The sequence below is a fragment of the Mercenaria mercenaria genome, chromosome 8 (assembly GCF_021730395.1).
Source record: "Mercenaria mercenaria strain notata chromosome 8, MADL_Memer_1, whole genome shotgun sequence".
Classification (NCBI taxonomy): Eukaryota; Metazoa; Mollusca; class Bivalvia; order Venerida; family Veneridae; genus Mercenaria; species Mercenaria mercenaria.
The window spans coordinates 5,711,763-5,728,071 of NC_069368.1; the positions used below are offsets into that span (position 1 = coordinate 5,711,763).

The 16,309-nt window shown below is 34.9% G+C and overlaps 1 protein-coding gene across 2 annotated transcripts in view; it reads left to right on the plus strand.

The window, feature by feature from the left end:
- The window catches only part of LOC123523149 (uncharacterized), a 251,417-nt gene extending 237,197 nt beyond the window's left edge, over nt 1-14,220 (plus strand). For both annotated transcript variants that reach the window (XM_053549270.1, XM_053549271.1), the window contains 4 exons: nt 216-343; nt 3,015-3,063; nt 5,793-6,034; nt 6,211-14,220. In XM_053549270.1, coding sequence (XP_053405245.1) covers nt 216-343; nt 3,015-3,063; nt 5,793-6,034; nt 6,211-6,336 — 545 coding nt within the window. In that variant the 3' untranslated portion in view covers nt 6,337-14,220. The remainder of the gene's footprint in view (nt 1-215; nt 344-3,014; nt 3,064-5,792; nt 6,035-6,210) is intronic.
- The last annotated feature ends 2,089 nt before the right edge of the window (nt 14,221-16,309 follow it).

The window sequence follows — 16,309 nt, forward strand, 5'->3', positions numbered from 1 at the left end:
AGAATTACATATAAGTTAATAGTTTATAAATAGCCATTCGCCATTAAACATAATACAATACAAACTTGAAAGCTACAGTTATCTATGACGATTTTATAACTCTATTCAAATAAAGTAGAGGGCGAGCTGTTATCCACTTTTGAGTGCCTGGCACTTCTGCGGTATAAATATCAGCATACGTATGCGACTTCTTATCCTCACTGTGTTCTTTAAAGGTATAATGGCATTGAGTGGATACCCTATCTCTGGAGATGCTTACGCTTGGACAGCAGTGTTCTTATTACCACTCAACTCGGCACTGAATCCTGTTTTATACACACTCACGGCAATAATTGGAAAACAGGTACTAGATATTTTACAATTTTGATCACTTCTTCAGTTAGTAAAGATGGGTTAAAGTCTTCATTTTGTTTAAACGGAAACGAGAAGCATGATCGTTTTGGAAAACGTACGTATTATGCCGTCTGTATGTCTGCCCGTCGTGTTTCGTGTACAGAGCATAACTCAATAACCATTAAAGTTTTTTACTTTAAACTTAGCACATACGTTGGTGGCAACGATGCAATATGCAGAGCGATTGAACCAGTTCGGTTGGTTATAGTCAAGGTCACAAAATAAGTTTCAAGTTCAAATTGTCCCTCATATCTCGTTTCCGGAGCACAACTTAATAATTGTTAAGGTACATGAATTTACATGGCATATTAGTATTTGGCGATGTGTCGATGTGAAGAGCATATAAACCTTGCCATTAGGTCAAAGATGGAGTTATGCATCTCGAAATAGCGCTTCCGAATTTGATCAAATATTTTACTTAATAGCATACTTAAAACCAAATGTCGCATAACACGACCTTCTTGTTTTAACAGACACTGAGTTGATTATTCGCATTACAGACTACGACGGGCTTTCAATAAATAATGTTACTCCCTATGTAGTTTCGTATTTGGTGGTTAATTTTAAATGTGGTTTTCGGCACATTATTGAGCAATGTATTTGAAACAAATTGCCATAAGAATGATAAAAATCGGTAGATTCAACGTGAAAATATAAACATTTAAGTGAGGTGTACCCGGGTATACTGGACCATTTTATGTCCAAAATGTTGAGATTGCAATATGCAATTCCTTGATTCTACTATTCAACAACTAGAACTGTAGTTCAATTTTCAGCTTAAACAGTTGAAACAAATCATCATCTTTACATAAACATTTGAAAACCCAAATAAAATATGATAACAGTTTTAAATGGTGTGTGCATATTTTTACTTGAAACATGATAAGTTAAGTACAATAAGCCTCTTCAATTTTGTCAGGCGTGATGTTCATCGTTGAAATCTTGTATTTTAAGTTGATACTAATTTCTTAATTCTTGATTGCGAAACAAGTTTTTACAACTTTGATTAATCAATCTCGAGACTCATTCCAAATGGAATCAACCTCGCATTTAGATATTTTAGTTGTTTTGTAAAATGAAAAACGCAAGAAGTATTTAAAACAAACTCAAACTCATCAAAATTTGCTGTACCTCGTAGAAAAATGATAGAATTTTATCATTTTACAAGTAATTCTATTTTTCTGCGACCCTGGATGTCCAGGACAAAGCTAAGTTATAATTATTCTGCTATGGTCCAGTACACCTGAGTACACCTCACTCAAATGATTATATCTTTATTTTGAATCTACCGTTTTTTATATTCATAAGTCACTTTCTTACCAATAAATTTCTCTAAAATGTGCTGAAAACCGCATTCAAAAATTAACACCGGCTACTGAACTACACACGGAGTAACATTTATTGCACGCCCTTCGTAATTCGCCATCATTTGAGCCCTAATGCAATCCTTCCTCACGAATATATAACCTTTTCCGGTCCAGTCGTGTATAAAACAAAGGGGGTTGACAACCTACCGTTTGACGCCGTAAATGCGCAAAGAAACAGTTCTATAATATTTGATATCAATTGTACAATAAAAGACATATTAGAATCGAAATGATTTATAGCAAATCCGTGTCTGAACACTATTTATACACTCCAGCAGTTATACGTCATAGGAAATAATCTCACTCCGACTGCGCCCTCATGATTTTTTACGTCCGACATATAACCGCCCTTCGTGTATATATAGTTTAAAAACACGGTTTGCAATGAAATATTTATTCAATTAGCTAGGTCATTCGCTAATCTGGGTGGAGTAAAACTATTTCATAACTTGTGACCGATCATTGGACTGTATAAACTATGAGAACGTAAGCAAAGACAAACGGCAGACAGTATGTTCAGATACCGGCTGCTTAAAACGATAATGTTGCGTAACAATTTTGAAAATGCTTATTTCTCGATTGAAAGCAATAATAGTAATGCATAAAGCAATTTGCGATTCCAATGTGGTTGTAAATAAACTTGATAAAGAGATATGACATAACATTTATTATTCTACCTTCTGACATGTTCTATCAAAAATAATTTCCTTTTCACAAATGTACATATCTTTAAGCTTTCTGTTAACCATCTCATGGTCCAATGTGTATCACAACTATGTAAAGTGTATACATTAAGTTTGTCCTTTATGCTGACTTCAGAAATTTAAAGGTATTTCCAATATTGATAAGTAACACTAAGGTAAGTAAGATTTGTGTACTGTTACTGTTTTGTTACGGACTTCCTTTAAAGCTAGTATTTAAACTTAAATTTTGTAATTGTCAGCTTTATCAGTATTAATAATAATAATACTTTCTACACCTGTAGTTCGTTTCTGCCATTTTTCGTTATAACAAAAGAAGTTTGGTTCAAATGTATTGTATGCAAACTGTGTTATTAATTTGTATCTATGGATTAAGCAGTTTTAGGCACAGTTGATTGTGCGCGCCCTTATACAACGGACATAAAACGCCAACTCTATATGTCGCCTTTTCTAGATTACTTTATTTGTTAACTATATTCTGACGTATATCTTTCTGTTTGGTGGAAAAGTTTACCCAATGTTATCAATTGAATTTCTGATTTGATAATTACAGAAATTCAACCCAAGTACTGAGGAGCAGAACAGAACAGAACTTCAAAAGGGTAAGCTATTTCATTCAGGAGTGCATGCAGAAATTGTAAATCCGCTAAATAAAATTATCAACAAGGAAAGTCTAGCATTTGTTAAATAAAAATAATCTCTCAGTGGAAAGGGACATAATCACCACACGAAATATAGAAATGGATTGTGAAGGCGATATATAGTATTAAGTAAAATCTATAAGAAGATCCTTTGGAAACATAGAATGCAACCAAGTAAAACAATATAAGATGCTTATTGTGCCTTTGCCACCAGTGCAGACCAAGATCAGCGTGCACATATTCTGCAGTGTTCGCTATTCAGTCAGTAAAGTTTTGGTAAACATGCCTTTGATAAACAAATGGTACTGCCCAATTTGAAAGATGGACAAATCCATTTAAGAAATTTAGCCGGGTAAGGATCTAAGGATCTAACTTAATTTTTACATTTATGAATAGTTTACCTCTCCACTTTAGTAATCATAGTTTTCATATCAGTTTTAAAAGTCCTCTTTTTTAAAAACAAAGTGATGCTTTCCTTGAAATAACCATTAGAGGACATGAAAGTTGTTAACTGAGAAAAGAAAAATAAGGTCGTAAGTGCAAAAATGCTATTTTGAGAAAACGAAAACACGAAAATCTGCCTACAAAGAAGACAACCCATTTTATGTGAAAACTGTTAGATTTTCTTAAAAGCATAAATCAGATGCATTTGATAAAGCACTAAATCATTATATGACTAAAGAAATAAAGAAATAATGTTCGAAAAATGAAAACTACTTTTTAATTTTCGAAAAATTTAAGGAAGTCATGCGATGCAATTAGGCCGTAAATGCCACATACTACCTTTTTTCTAATATTACAAATTATTCAAACTTTTGATCAAGTCGTAACTGCTACTTCTGGCCACTTCGCAAAATTTATGGTTGAAATTCAATATGTACTACTTCAGTATAAGAGTAGAGTACGCATAGTAAGGGCATGGCCTTAAATCCGAGTTATAATTTTGGGTCTTTCGCCATTATTAAGAGATTAATATACGACGGTCAGCTTCTTTTCTATGATATTGATGGCATTGTTAACGTTAAAAGCAATACAAATAATGATTTTAAGTTTTTGGAAAATATGTGAATTGAAAATACCAAGATAAATACGAAGCGGATGTATATACATGTAATAAAAAGGTCAATAAACGACTTGGTTTTGCCTTCCTGCCATAATGGCACATCTAGTGTCATAATTGCCCAAGGGCTTTATTACCTCCACACAGGTCATATGCATATACAAACAAACCGTAAGTGAAAACGTATTGTGCCTGCTCATCCATATCATTCTATTGACGCAATGTTAATTACATCTAGATAGAGTTTTATGCCTTATAGTTTAACATCACTTTTTACTGACGGATATGTTTAATAAACCATTAATTAAAAAATAACTGGATGGTAAAAGTACTTAATTTTTTAATATTCTATGAAACATAAGTTTATCTTGAAAATATAAAATTTGGCAAAAAAATTTCGAGCCGTTTTTTTTTTCAAAAAAATCAAAAAAAATTGAGAATGACGTTTTTCTTCATTTTTTCCATAATTTTTAAAACAAAAGTGACAATTATTGTCTAGCGCCATAGACCTTTGTATAACACCCATAAAGATGTACGTTTCATTGCTGTAAATTAAAAAACAAACAAATGAGAGAAAATAAACCATTTTTTTTATCTCTTTTTAACGTGGCGCCAAAACAGACGTGCATGGTAATGTTTGCGTCGTCACAGCTAACAGGTTTCACTTAAAAAAAAAAGTGCTATTCCATCTTAAATATCACCAAAAAACGCTTTTGTGTGCTCTCATCTTACCCTTTTAAAAATAAATATGTCTGACTTTACTTTGGTAAAATAAATACATTCTTAATAGGTCTATATATTCTTACTCTTCTCTTTACTCTGCGATCTTGATATCAGTTCAAAATTGTTGAAAATTATAAAGACGTAGAAATATAGTTATTGTTTCTAATAATCGGATAGATATAATATGGTACAGCACACCAGCTCAGCTATTCCTGTATATGTATTTATATTGACTTATATAAATCATATCACATTTGTTTCTTGGACAAAAAACATAACACTTGCAAGCAGCCAATTTCAATAGAGGTTAGAATGGAATCTATTTGCTGATACGACCTTCTTTTACAAAATACCCCTTCTTTCTGGTTACATTGAAAATGTCATAAGTAGCAGATACGACCTTCTTCTTCGACATTCCTTTTAAGTGCGACTGAAAAAAGGTCGTAAGTAACAGTAACGACCTTCTTTTACGAACTCACAATAACAGGTTTTACTTAAGACCTTTTTCTCATTCAAATTTGGTCAACTTAAACTATTACTATCGGCTTAAATATAGGACCATTGCATGCGTCTTTTAATGCAGATTCTGAATATGTATGGGTCATATAAGGTCGTAAGTAACACTTACGACCTTATTTTTCTAAGGCGTCGAAATGATTTCTTTCTGTAGGTATTTCAGTAAAATGTGTAACGAATAGCTGCCTTACACGTTTTTATTTCTTTAAAAGCATTAGATTGAATATTGAAGTCTAAACTCCTTCGTTTAAAGCTTTATAAACTATTCAAACTTGTCCGTTGTAACAGTTTTATTTATAAAGGACATTTATAAATGAGCGTTTAGAGTCCTGAACTCGTTCCATTTCTTCTACGAAATTCTTATATACAAATTGTTCATTCTCACCTTCAGAGACAGGTTCAGCAATCCTTCAATTTTACAACTGTGGTAGATCTATGGGAATTATAAGGGGACCATCGAAAGGAGAACACAGCGTGCAAGACGTGCTGACAAAAGAAGGGAACATTCCTGCTGTAGCTGTTGCAGCGATAAGTCTGAAACTTTCAAAGTACTTGACCATACTTCTTGACTCTTCCATCGCTGTAGCTCAAATATCGGAAAGAAACACTTACATTCGAATGGATAGGAAGAAGGTATGAAAAATAAAGAATTCATTTATGAACAAGTATACTAGAAGTGTCTTTATTTCTCAAAAATCTGTTTTCAAAAGCAACAAAACGAGATAAATTTCCAAAACAGTATGATATTTTGAATGGCTTTATTATCTTTTATAAAGCTAATTGTTATCCCTTACATTTATTGTTTTCAGAAGCAAAATGTCAGATTGGCACTCGATTGGAAGTTATCCGTGGTAGACGACAAAGAAAAGATACAAAACAATATTTACGAGTTTGGTATTCTTCTGCGACGACTTACTTCGAAACGGAACACATAATGATTGTTCTAACTTTGAAGTAGTAAAAAAGAGATAACAGAATTTTCCTTTATGTATGTTTTGAACTATATACGGCATATTTAGGTTTATTCTTTTATTCTATCAGAACAGTTATACATTTCTTTTGCCTACTTTGTAATATTTTTTTGTATAGTTCTATAGGTATTTTATGCGATCAATTAGATTGTGTTGTGTTTGATATAAACTGTTTATTCTATCTTCCAAGTTATTCGCAATTTACAAAAGTGATCGTACACTATATATTTTGTTTTGGATTGAATATATTCTATTAAGGACACCGTCGCCGAAAGAATCTCAACGTCAGTAAACGACTGACGCAGTGTCGTGTCAGTGTACCTATCGATTATCAATCGTTTCAGTCACCTGGAATGGAAATAGACGCATGCCAGTTTGAATTGATTTCCTTTTTAAAGAGAAAATGAGAATAAAAAAAAAGTTCATTTAATATCTTCCTGTACAATATTTGGTATATTTGAACGTGTATCCATCCGAAAACTCTATTGCAATATTCATGTTTCAGAATGGCGACTTGTCAAAATATATCATCGTATTGTACAGTTCAATATAAATAATTTATCAGTCTTGAATTTTATTTAATTTTATGATTTTACCTATTATTGTATTGTAATGACTTATATTCACTTGAATTGTATTGCACTACATTGTATTGTTTTGTTTTGTGTTGAGTTCAATTGTGTTGTGTTCCATTGTGTTGTGTTGTCTTGTCTTATGTTGTGCTGTCTTGTGATAAATTATATTTTATTTTATTTTATTTTATACTATTTTATTGTATTGTATTGTATTGTATTGCTGTAGCTGTAAAAAGCACGAAGAGCTCATGACGAGCTTTTAGTATCGTTGCAGCTACTTTGTTTGCCCGTATCGTCATTAACTGGTGTGTTGCAGCTTCATAGTAGCATGCCCAAAATCTGTAAGAATGCGACATTTTTTCTGTTTTTCACTCTAGCACCTGAAATAATTCCAAATCCTAATCATATTTGTTCGGGAGGTCTGCAGTGCCCATAATTTATTATCAATATATGTATTTCCCAATGTTGACATTCTTGCCCCTTGTCTGCAGTACAAACTATCAACTCTGCTTGCATTTCATATGTCAGGGTATAGTTATAGCCCGGCTAACGACCAGGATAGTCTTTTCAAGTTAAAATAAATAATCTTAAAAATGTTCATTGTTTCGCCTTTCTTCTCTGATCAGAATTTCCTTTTATATTTTATACCTCTGATTATTCCCTCTATTTGAATAGAAAGCGAACATAACTGTATAAAGTTTGAATGGCTTCGAGCGTAAACTCCTATGAACCGTCCTATGGACTAGGTCTAGATAAACTCCTATGAACTCCTATGGACTAGGTCTAGATATGACACTTTTTGTCAATAGGATAGGATTTTTACTACTTTCTTTTGTTTTGTTATGGTCTTTACAATAGGAGAAAATATACAAGTATGACGATTATAAAGATTCTCGGATTTTGTCTGACTTAGTACAGTTCGTTGCACGCCCTTGATATAACTACGTTTAGAATTTTGACACTATATTATGTGTTTGTATTCACTTGAATTGTACTTAGCTATCCTGTATTTTGTTGTATTGTGTTTCATTGTGTTTTGTTGTGTTGCACTGCACTACACTATTTCATTACATTGTATTGTACATATCGTACATATTTTGCATTTTTGTATCTTGAGAAGAAAGCGAACGTAACTGTTTAATACTTGAATTGCTTCAGGGTAGTCTCCCATGAACCTAACATAGATTCTGAATACAGACTAGGTGTAGATATGACGCTTTTGGTTTTATTACGCTCTTTATGATATTTATTTAGTGAAAAAATACAAATCTGCCGATTAAAACGATGATCGGACATTGTCCGAAAAATTAAAGTTTAATGTCCGCCCATGATAAAGCTAGGATATATTTTATACTGGCTATAGTGTGGGTGCAATGTGTATTCCTAAATCCAAATTGAAGCATTTATTCTGTAACTATATTCTAAGTTTTTTTTTTTATTTTGTTGCGTTTAAATCATGTCATGCTTATTTATGCTTACTTATATATTTTCAATTTGCAATTTCACATTGGTTTATTTAAACTTGTCCAAATGAACTCATTATATATATAGTTGTTTTAAAACCTCTGTAAATGAAACATATTAAAGGCGGTCAATCTCGATTAGGAAACTTGTCCTTATTTCGTTTTAATTTTCATTCTATTTATAATGTATGATTATTTCATGGCTGTAGGTACAGATGGGAATTTCCGGTCTCGAGGGTAACTGTTTAGGCGGTAACGAGGCATAATCCAACAGTTACCCGAGAGCCGGATATTCCCGTCTGCACCTATTACCAGTGACAGAATCGTTTTCGTGCATTCCGATTTCAAATGATAATAATAATGATAAGAGCAAACGAATGGCTTTCTTTTAAGAACTATTTCTTATAGCAGCGTATTTAAACAAAACGCTTGAAACCAACGTCCGTAAACAGAAAAGACGTCATGACGTTTCAAGGACAAATAACAATGTCTAGTTCCGGCTTTGTTTTATCAGTTGCAGCGTAACATTATGAATCTTTGATAAAATAACGTAACTCGAGACATATACTATCAGGAACAAAGAGGAGCTGTCAAGGTACTGGATTTTCATTCCGTATTTCTTTTTTTTTTTTCTTTTTTTTTAAATAAAATTGAAATTACTACATAAATCTTCTTCATACATGTAGTTCGTAATACGTCATTTACTGCACGAGAGTCATCTTACACCCCGGGATGTAAGATGGAGTTTTCCAGCACCGGTGAAATCACTAGAAATCCCAGTCTGGTATGCAAGAAGAGAAAATGTTTTTAAACAAAATGACGGTTTTTTTATTAATAAATCTCTTTTTAAAAAAGTGCATTTACTTTATCTTGAATTGAATCATTATATGAATATTAACACTGTTTCTGTCAGGAACAAGAAGAAAGTTTCTTAAAATCTTATTGACCGCCTTTATCATTATTTGTTGAATTGACTTTCTATAAACTTTTTTTCTATTTTTTACATCTTTTTTTGCTTATTGTGTATTACAGTTTGAAAATGTATGACCTTTTAGCTTACATGTACCAGATCCGAAGTTTCAGGGTCAGGTAGTAAACATAGTAAAGCTGATTACATCTCCGTGGACATTCACAAAACAAACCCTATAACATCCGTTAACAGATTATTTTGATATTCCGTGCTTTCTTTATTTTACTATGCCCCACTTCGAAGAAGGAGGGGTATATTGTTTTGCAGATGTCGGTCGGTCGGTCGGTCGGTCGGTCTTACGGTCGGTCGGAATGTAGACCAATCCGTTTCCGGATGGTAACTCAAGAACGCTTGGGCCTAGGATTATGAAAGTTGATAGGGAGGTTGGTCAAGACCAGCAGAGGACCCCTATTGATTTTAAGATTTGTGTATCAAAGGTCAAGGTCACAGTGACCCTGAATAGTAAAAAGGTTTCCGGATGATAACTCAAGAACACTTGGGCCTAGGATCATAAAAGTTGATACGGAGGTAGGTCATGACCAGCAGATAACCCATATTGGTTTTGAGGTCATTAGGTCAAAGGTCAGGGTCACAGTGACCCTGAACAGTTAAACAGTTTCCGGATGATAACTCAAGAACGCTTAGGCCTAGAGTCACAAAAGTTGATAGGGAGGTTGATCATGACCAGTAGATGACCCCTATTGATTTTGAGGTCAGTATGTGAAAGGTCAAGGTCACAAAGACCAGGAACAGTAAAATGGTTTCGGGGCAATAACTCAAGAACATTTTGGCCTAATATCAGGAAAATTGATAGTTAGGTTGGCCATGACCAGCAGATGTCCCTATTGATTTTGAGGTCATTAGGTCAAAGGTCAAGGTCACATTGGCCAGGAACAGTTGAACGGTTTCTGATCTTCTTGTCCAAAACCATAGGGCCTAGGGCTTTGATATTTGGTATGTAGCAAAATCTAGTGGTCCTTTACTAAGATTGTTCAGCTTATTTCCCTGGGGTTAAATATGGTCCCACCCCGGGGGCCACATGGTGTACATAGACTTAGATAGGAAAAATCTTTGAAAAACCTCTTGTCCAAAACCACAGGGCCTAGGGCTTTGATATTTTGTATATGACATCATCTAGTCCTCTACTAAGATTGTTCAAATTATTCCCCTAGGGTCAAATATGGCTCCGTCCTTGGGGTCACATGGTTTACAGAGACTTATATAGGGAAAAACTTTGAAAATCTTCTTGTCCAAACCACAAAGACTATGGTTTTTATATTTTGTAATGTAGCATCATCTAGTGGTTCTCTACCAAGTTTGTTCAAATTATTCCTCTAGGGTCAAATATGGCCCCGCCCCAGGGGTCACATGGTTCATATAGACTTATACAGGGAAAAACTTAGAATATTCATGTCCATAACCTACATTATTCAAATTTGGACCACATGTAAAGTTTTGAGTGGCAAGATGAACCTTGACATGAGTTGACCTTGATCTTGACCTAGTGACCTTCTTTCACATTTCTGTAGCTACAGTCTTCAAATTTGGACCACATGCATAGGTTTGTATACAGAAAAAACTTTGACCTTGTAATTGACCTAGTGACCTACTTTCACATTTCTGTAGCTACAGTCTTCAAATTTGGACCACATGCATAGGTTTGTATACTGAAACAACTTTGACCTTGTTATTGACCTAGTGACGTACTTTCACATTTCTGAAGGTACAGGCTTCAAATTTGAACCACATGCATAGTTTTTTGTTCCAAAATAAAATTTGATTTTGATTTTGACCTAGTGACCTACTTTCACATTTCTCAAGCTACAGCCTTCAAATTTGAACCACAAACCTAATTTTGTGTACTTAATTGAACTTTGATCTAGTGACCTACTTTCACATTTCTCAAGCCACAGCTTTCAAATTTGGACCACATACACATTGTTTTGTACCGAAATGAAATTTGACCTTGATTTTGACCTTGAGCTAGTCTTGAAATTTGGAACATTCAAAAATGGCTCAGTGGATGGCGCCAAGGTCACTTTGTGATCTCTTGTTAGATTAATAGGTTAAAGGTCAAGGTCAGATTAAACCAGAATGGTAGCTCTTGTTCGAATGGAAATGTTCAACTGCACTAAGTGACCAACAATCTAAAAACCCTTAAACGACTCATGCACATCTTTTAGATCATCATCAAACCTAAAGAATCTGTCATAAACCTGTCTGAATTAGTGAAAACGGTCCCTTTCTTTCGCATTATCATGGTCACGCAGTCTCTGTATCATTCTTGCATTGACCTTTCTATGAAGATATTTGGTTTAATTCCACAACTTCAGGGTCTTAATTGTACATTTTTCTTAAGACCATCACTTTGATTTGGGAAATATCTGAGCTCTTGTCGCCTAAAAACTGATATTATTTTCCATAGAAATCCTTCTTTCTCCTGATAACTACGAAACCTCTTTTCAATGGGAAAGTAGCATGTAAAAAGTTATGTTACAGCATAATAAATATACATTTATCAGATGACTTAACAGGCTTAACGACTAGTCATGGAAAAATTTGTAATCACATATAGATGTCAATTGTCTTATACGACTGGACAGGCGTAACCACATAAAAAGATCTTATATAACTGCCTGACTAGAAGCCTGTTGCTGTTAAAAGTTATGACACCACATAATGAGGTTAACCTTTCGTAATGTATGTCTGGATATGCTGGATTTGCAATCAAATCTCGGAGCGGCTTCACAAAATTAGCCTTAATAGGTTTGCTGGATATTAATATTTGTACCACTGTTTATGTTTTATATTTATTTATATTACTTTCTTCGTGTATAAATTTCCAATATGCTGCCATATTCAGGCACGGATCCCAGATGGCTGAGAAGTGACCTATACTCATAAAAGATAACCTACTTTTTTGGCAAAGGACTAACTTCTTCTCAAAATTTAGACCCAGAAACGCACCAGAGGCCACCATTTAATACCTGTATATCAAACATTTCCAGGGGAGAGCCCCCTGACCCCGCTATAATGAGGGGAGTACAGCCACCAATAAATACACCAGAAGCCACCATTTCATACCTGTACTTCAAAAAAAATCAAGGGGGAGAAACCACTGACCACCCTAATAAGGGCAAAGGCAACCCTCGAATATGACATCTTTGTTCTAGAATGGTGCCCCCCTAGTCAAAAAAATCTGGATCCGGGCCTGATATTTATCTCAGTGTTAGATATTGTTGTTGTTTTTTAAGCTCACCTGTCACGAAGTGACAAGGTGAGCTTTTGTGATCGTGATTGTGTCCGTCGTCCATCGTCCGTGCGTAAACTTTTCCTTGTGACATCTCTAGAGGTCACACTTTTCATGGGATCTTTATGAAAATGGGTCAGAATGTTTATCTTGGTAAATTCTAGGTCAATTTCGAAACTGGGTCATGTGCCTTCAAAAACTAGGTCAGTAGGTCTAAAAATAGAAAAACCTTGTGACCTCTCTAGAGGCCATAATTTTCAATGGATCTTCATGAAAATTGGTCAGAATGTTTATCTTAATGATATCTAGGTCAAGTTTGAAACTGAGACATGTGCCTACAAAAACTAGGTCAGTAGGTCTAAAAATAGAAAAACCTTGTGACCTCTCTAGAGGCCATATATTTCACAAGATCTTCATGAAAATTAGTCAGAATGTTCACCTTGATGATATCTAGTCAAGTTTGAAACTGGGTCACGTGCCTTCAAAAACTAGGTCAGTAGGTCAAATAATAGAAAAACCTTCTGACCTCTCTAAAGGCCATATTTGTCATGGGATCTGTATTAAAATTGGTCTGAATGTTCATCTTGATAATATCTAGGTCAAGTTCGAAACTGGGCCACGTGCGGTCAAAAACTAGGTCAGTAGGTCTAAAGATAGAAAAACATTGTGACCTTTCTAAAGGCCATATATTTCATAAGATCTTCATGAAAATTGGTCAGAACGTTCAGCTTGATGATATCTAGGTCAAGTTTGAAACTGGGTCATGTGCCATCAAAAACTAGGTCAGTAGGTCAAATAATAGAAAAACCTTGTGACCTCTCTAAAGGCCATATTTTTCATGGGATCTGTATGAAAGTTAGTCTGAATGTTCATCTCGATGATATCTAGGTAAAGTTTGAAAGTAGGTCACGTGCCTTCAAAAACTAGGTCAGTAGGTCAAATAATAGAAAAACGTTGTGACCTCTCTAAAGGCCATATTTTTCAATGGATCTTCATGAAAGTTAGTCTGAATGTTCATCTTGATGATATCTAGGTCAAGTTCGAAACAGGGTCATGTGCGGTCAAAAACTAGGTCAGTAGGTCTAAAAATAGAAAAACATTGTGATCTCTCTAGAGGCCATACCCTTGAATGGATCTTCATGAAAATTGGTCAGAATGTTCATCTTGATGATATCTAGGTCAAGTTTGAAACTGGGTCACATGCCTTCAAAAACTAGGTCAATATGTCAAATAATAGAAAAACCTTGTGACCTCTCTAGAGACCATATTTTTCAATGGATCTTCATGAAAATTGGTCTTGATAATATCTAGGTCAAGTTCAAAACTGGGTCACATGAGCTCAAAAACTAGGCCACTATGTCAAATAATAGAAAAAAATCGACGTCATACTCAAAACTGGATCATGTGGGAAGAGGTGAGCGATTCAGTACCATCATGGTCCTCTTGTTTGTATTATTGACAAATTAAAAATTAAAATCTGAAAATGTAAAAAAACAATTGACTACTCTGAGATTCATTCAAGTTTAGGTTGACATTTTGGAATGGCTGTAATCTCTTTTCTTACTTGAATAAAATTCTGGGAAAAAAATAGCAAGTTTTGTCATAGTTCTATTTAAAGGTAACGAGTAAACCTCATCTACAATCATTGCATCATTCTATGTTATTTCGAACATCTTAACAGAAGTTCAGCATATAAGAACTTTCATGATTTTACAAAACAAATGTCACCAAATGCGATAAGTTTACTATAAGAAACATACAGAAAGGAGTCACAATTTCCCCCCCCCCCCCCCCCCCCCCCCCCCCCCCACCCCCCTACACACACACACCTTATAATGAACCTACATTCGAATAATAAGAGTGCCAGACTGTCATAAAATACGCGCGTTATCGAACTTTGCCTAATTCAAGGGGCATAATCCAAGAGTGCCTGGGGCGATTTTGGTGGTTATCGAACTTTGCCGAGACATTGTCTGCAAGTTTCGTGATGATTGGATGAAAACTGTTTGGCTCAGAGAGCGGACAAGGCTAAATTCGCAGTATTTTTTAGTAATTCATTTGCCATAATCCAAGAGTGTCTGGGGCGATTTGGCTGGTTATCGAACTTTGCCGAGATATTATGCCCACTAACATTGTCAGTAAATTTTGTAAAGATCGGATGAAAACTGTTCGATTTAGAGAGCGGACAAGGCTAAATTCGCCGTTTTCGAATAATTCAAGGGCCATAATCCAAGAATGCCTGGGGCAATTTTGCTGGTTATTGAAATTCGGCCGAGAAATTATGCCCTCAAACATTGTCAAGAAGTTTGGTGAAGATCGGATGAAAACTGTTTGTTATAGAGAGTGGACAATGCTAAATGTGCAGTTTTTCAAGTAATTCAAGGGCCATAACCCAAGAGTGCCTAGAACGATTTGGCAGGTTATCGAAATTGGCCAAGATATTATGCCTACAAACATTGTCAGGAAGTTTAGTCAAGATCAGATGAAAACTGTTTGATTTAGAGAGCGGACATGCTTCGGACACCACCCGCCACCCGGCGCCACGGGAATTTTCATAATACGCCCCGCTGTTTCAGAGACGGGCGTATAAATAGTAAGAACTGTTTATAAACTGAAAGTAAAAGCGAATAAAAATGAGTTTTCAATGAGATTGTTGATTATACTACATATATATCTATATGCAAATATATGTCTACAAAGAAAATGACAAAACATATACTTGGAAAAGGATACAATAGGTAAATATGAAATGGGCGTATGTTTTAAGCACATTTGTAACACAAGTACTTAGTGTGATTTTTATGATCGTCCTGTGCACGGCGTTAACCTTTATTCGTCGTGCGTTGTCAAGATTTTAGTGTTAACAATATAGCTGTCACAGTTTTGGTTCAGTCTTAACAAAATATTGTCAAAATGCTTGCCTAAATTGATCTACTTAATACCCCAGTCACACATACAGCGCGGATAGCTACGTCTAGCCACGGATGGAAACGTAGTAATCCGTATCGATCCGTACCTTAAAAAGTAGTAATCTGTATCAATCCGTAACAATCCGTATAGCTCAGGTACGGATCGATACGGATTACTACTTTCTATCCGTGGCTAGACGTAGACTGGGGTATTAGATATATAATATACTCAAATTACTTACTAACAAAAAGCTGGATAATATTTATCTTTTTACTCCTGCGTTATTCAGAGAAGCATGTTTAAGAAATAATGTCGAGTATTTGTTAATATTTCAACAGCCGTTAAACTGAAATGATTCATAGTCCAAAGTCGTTTAAATATGTAACCTGGAAATTAAATCATGGAGTTCACAATCTTTTTAGAGGTTTTGTTGTATATATATTCTATGTTTGTGTATAGGGCGGCTTGACACATAAAGTATGTGCTCTTCACCACTGTACCTATGAGTCGTGCAACATCAAGTTGTAAAAATGAAATGAATGAACTGGCACGCAGAAAAGTGCCATTCAAATATTCCTCATGACATTGCAAACACAACCAGCCGTGTCCAACTGTATAAAAACAGTTTGGTTGATTCCGAAAGACAAGCATCAACACATCCCGACATGCACCAACAGTTGCCCGATGAACTCCCCAGAAACAATACCAGATAAATTCCCTTGCGAAGAATTAATGGCAAGTTAAGGCCTTTACGCGCGCGCAACGCTCC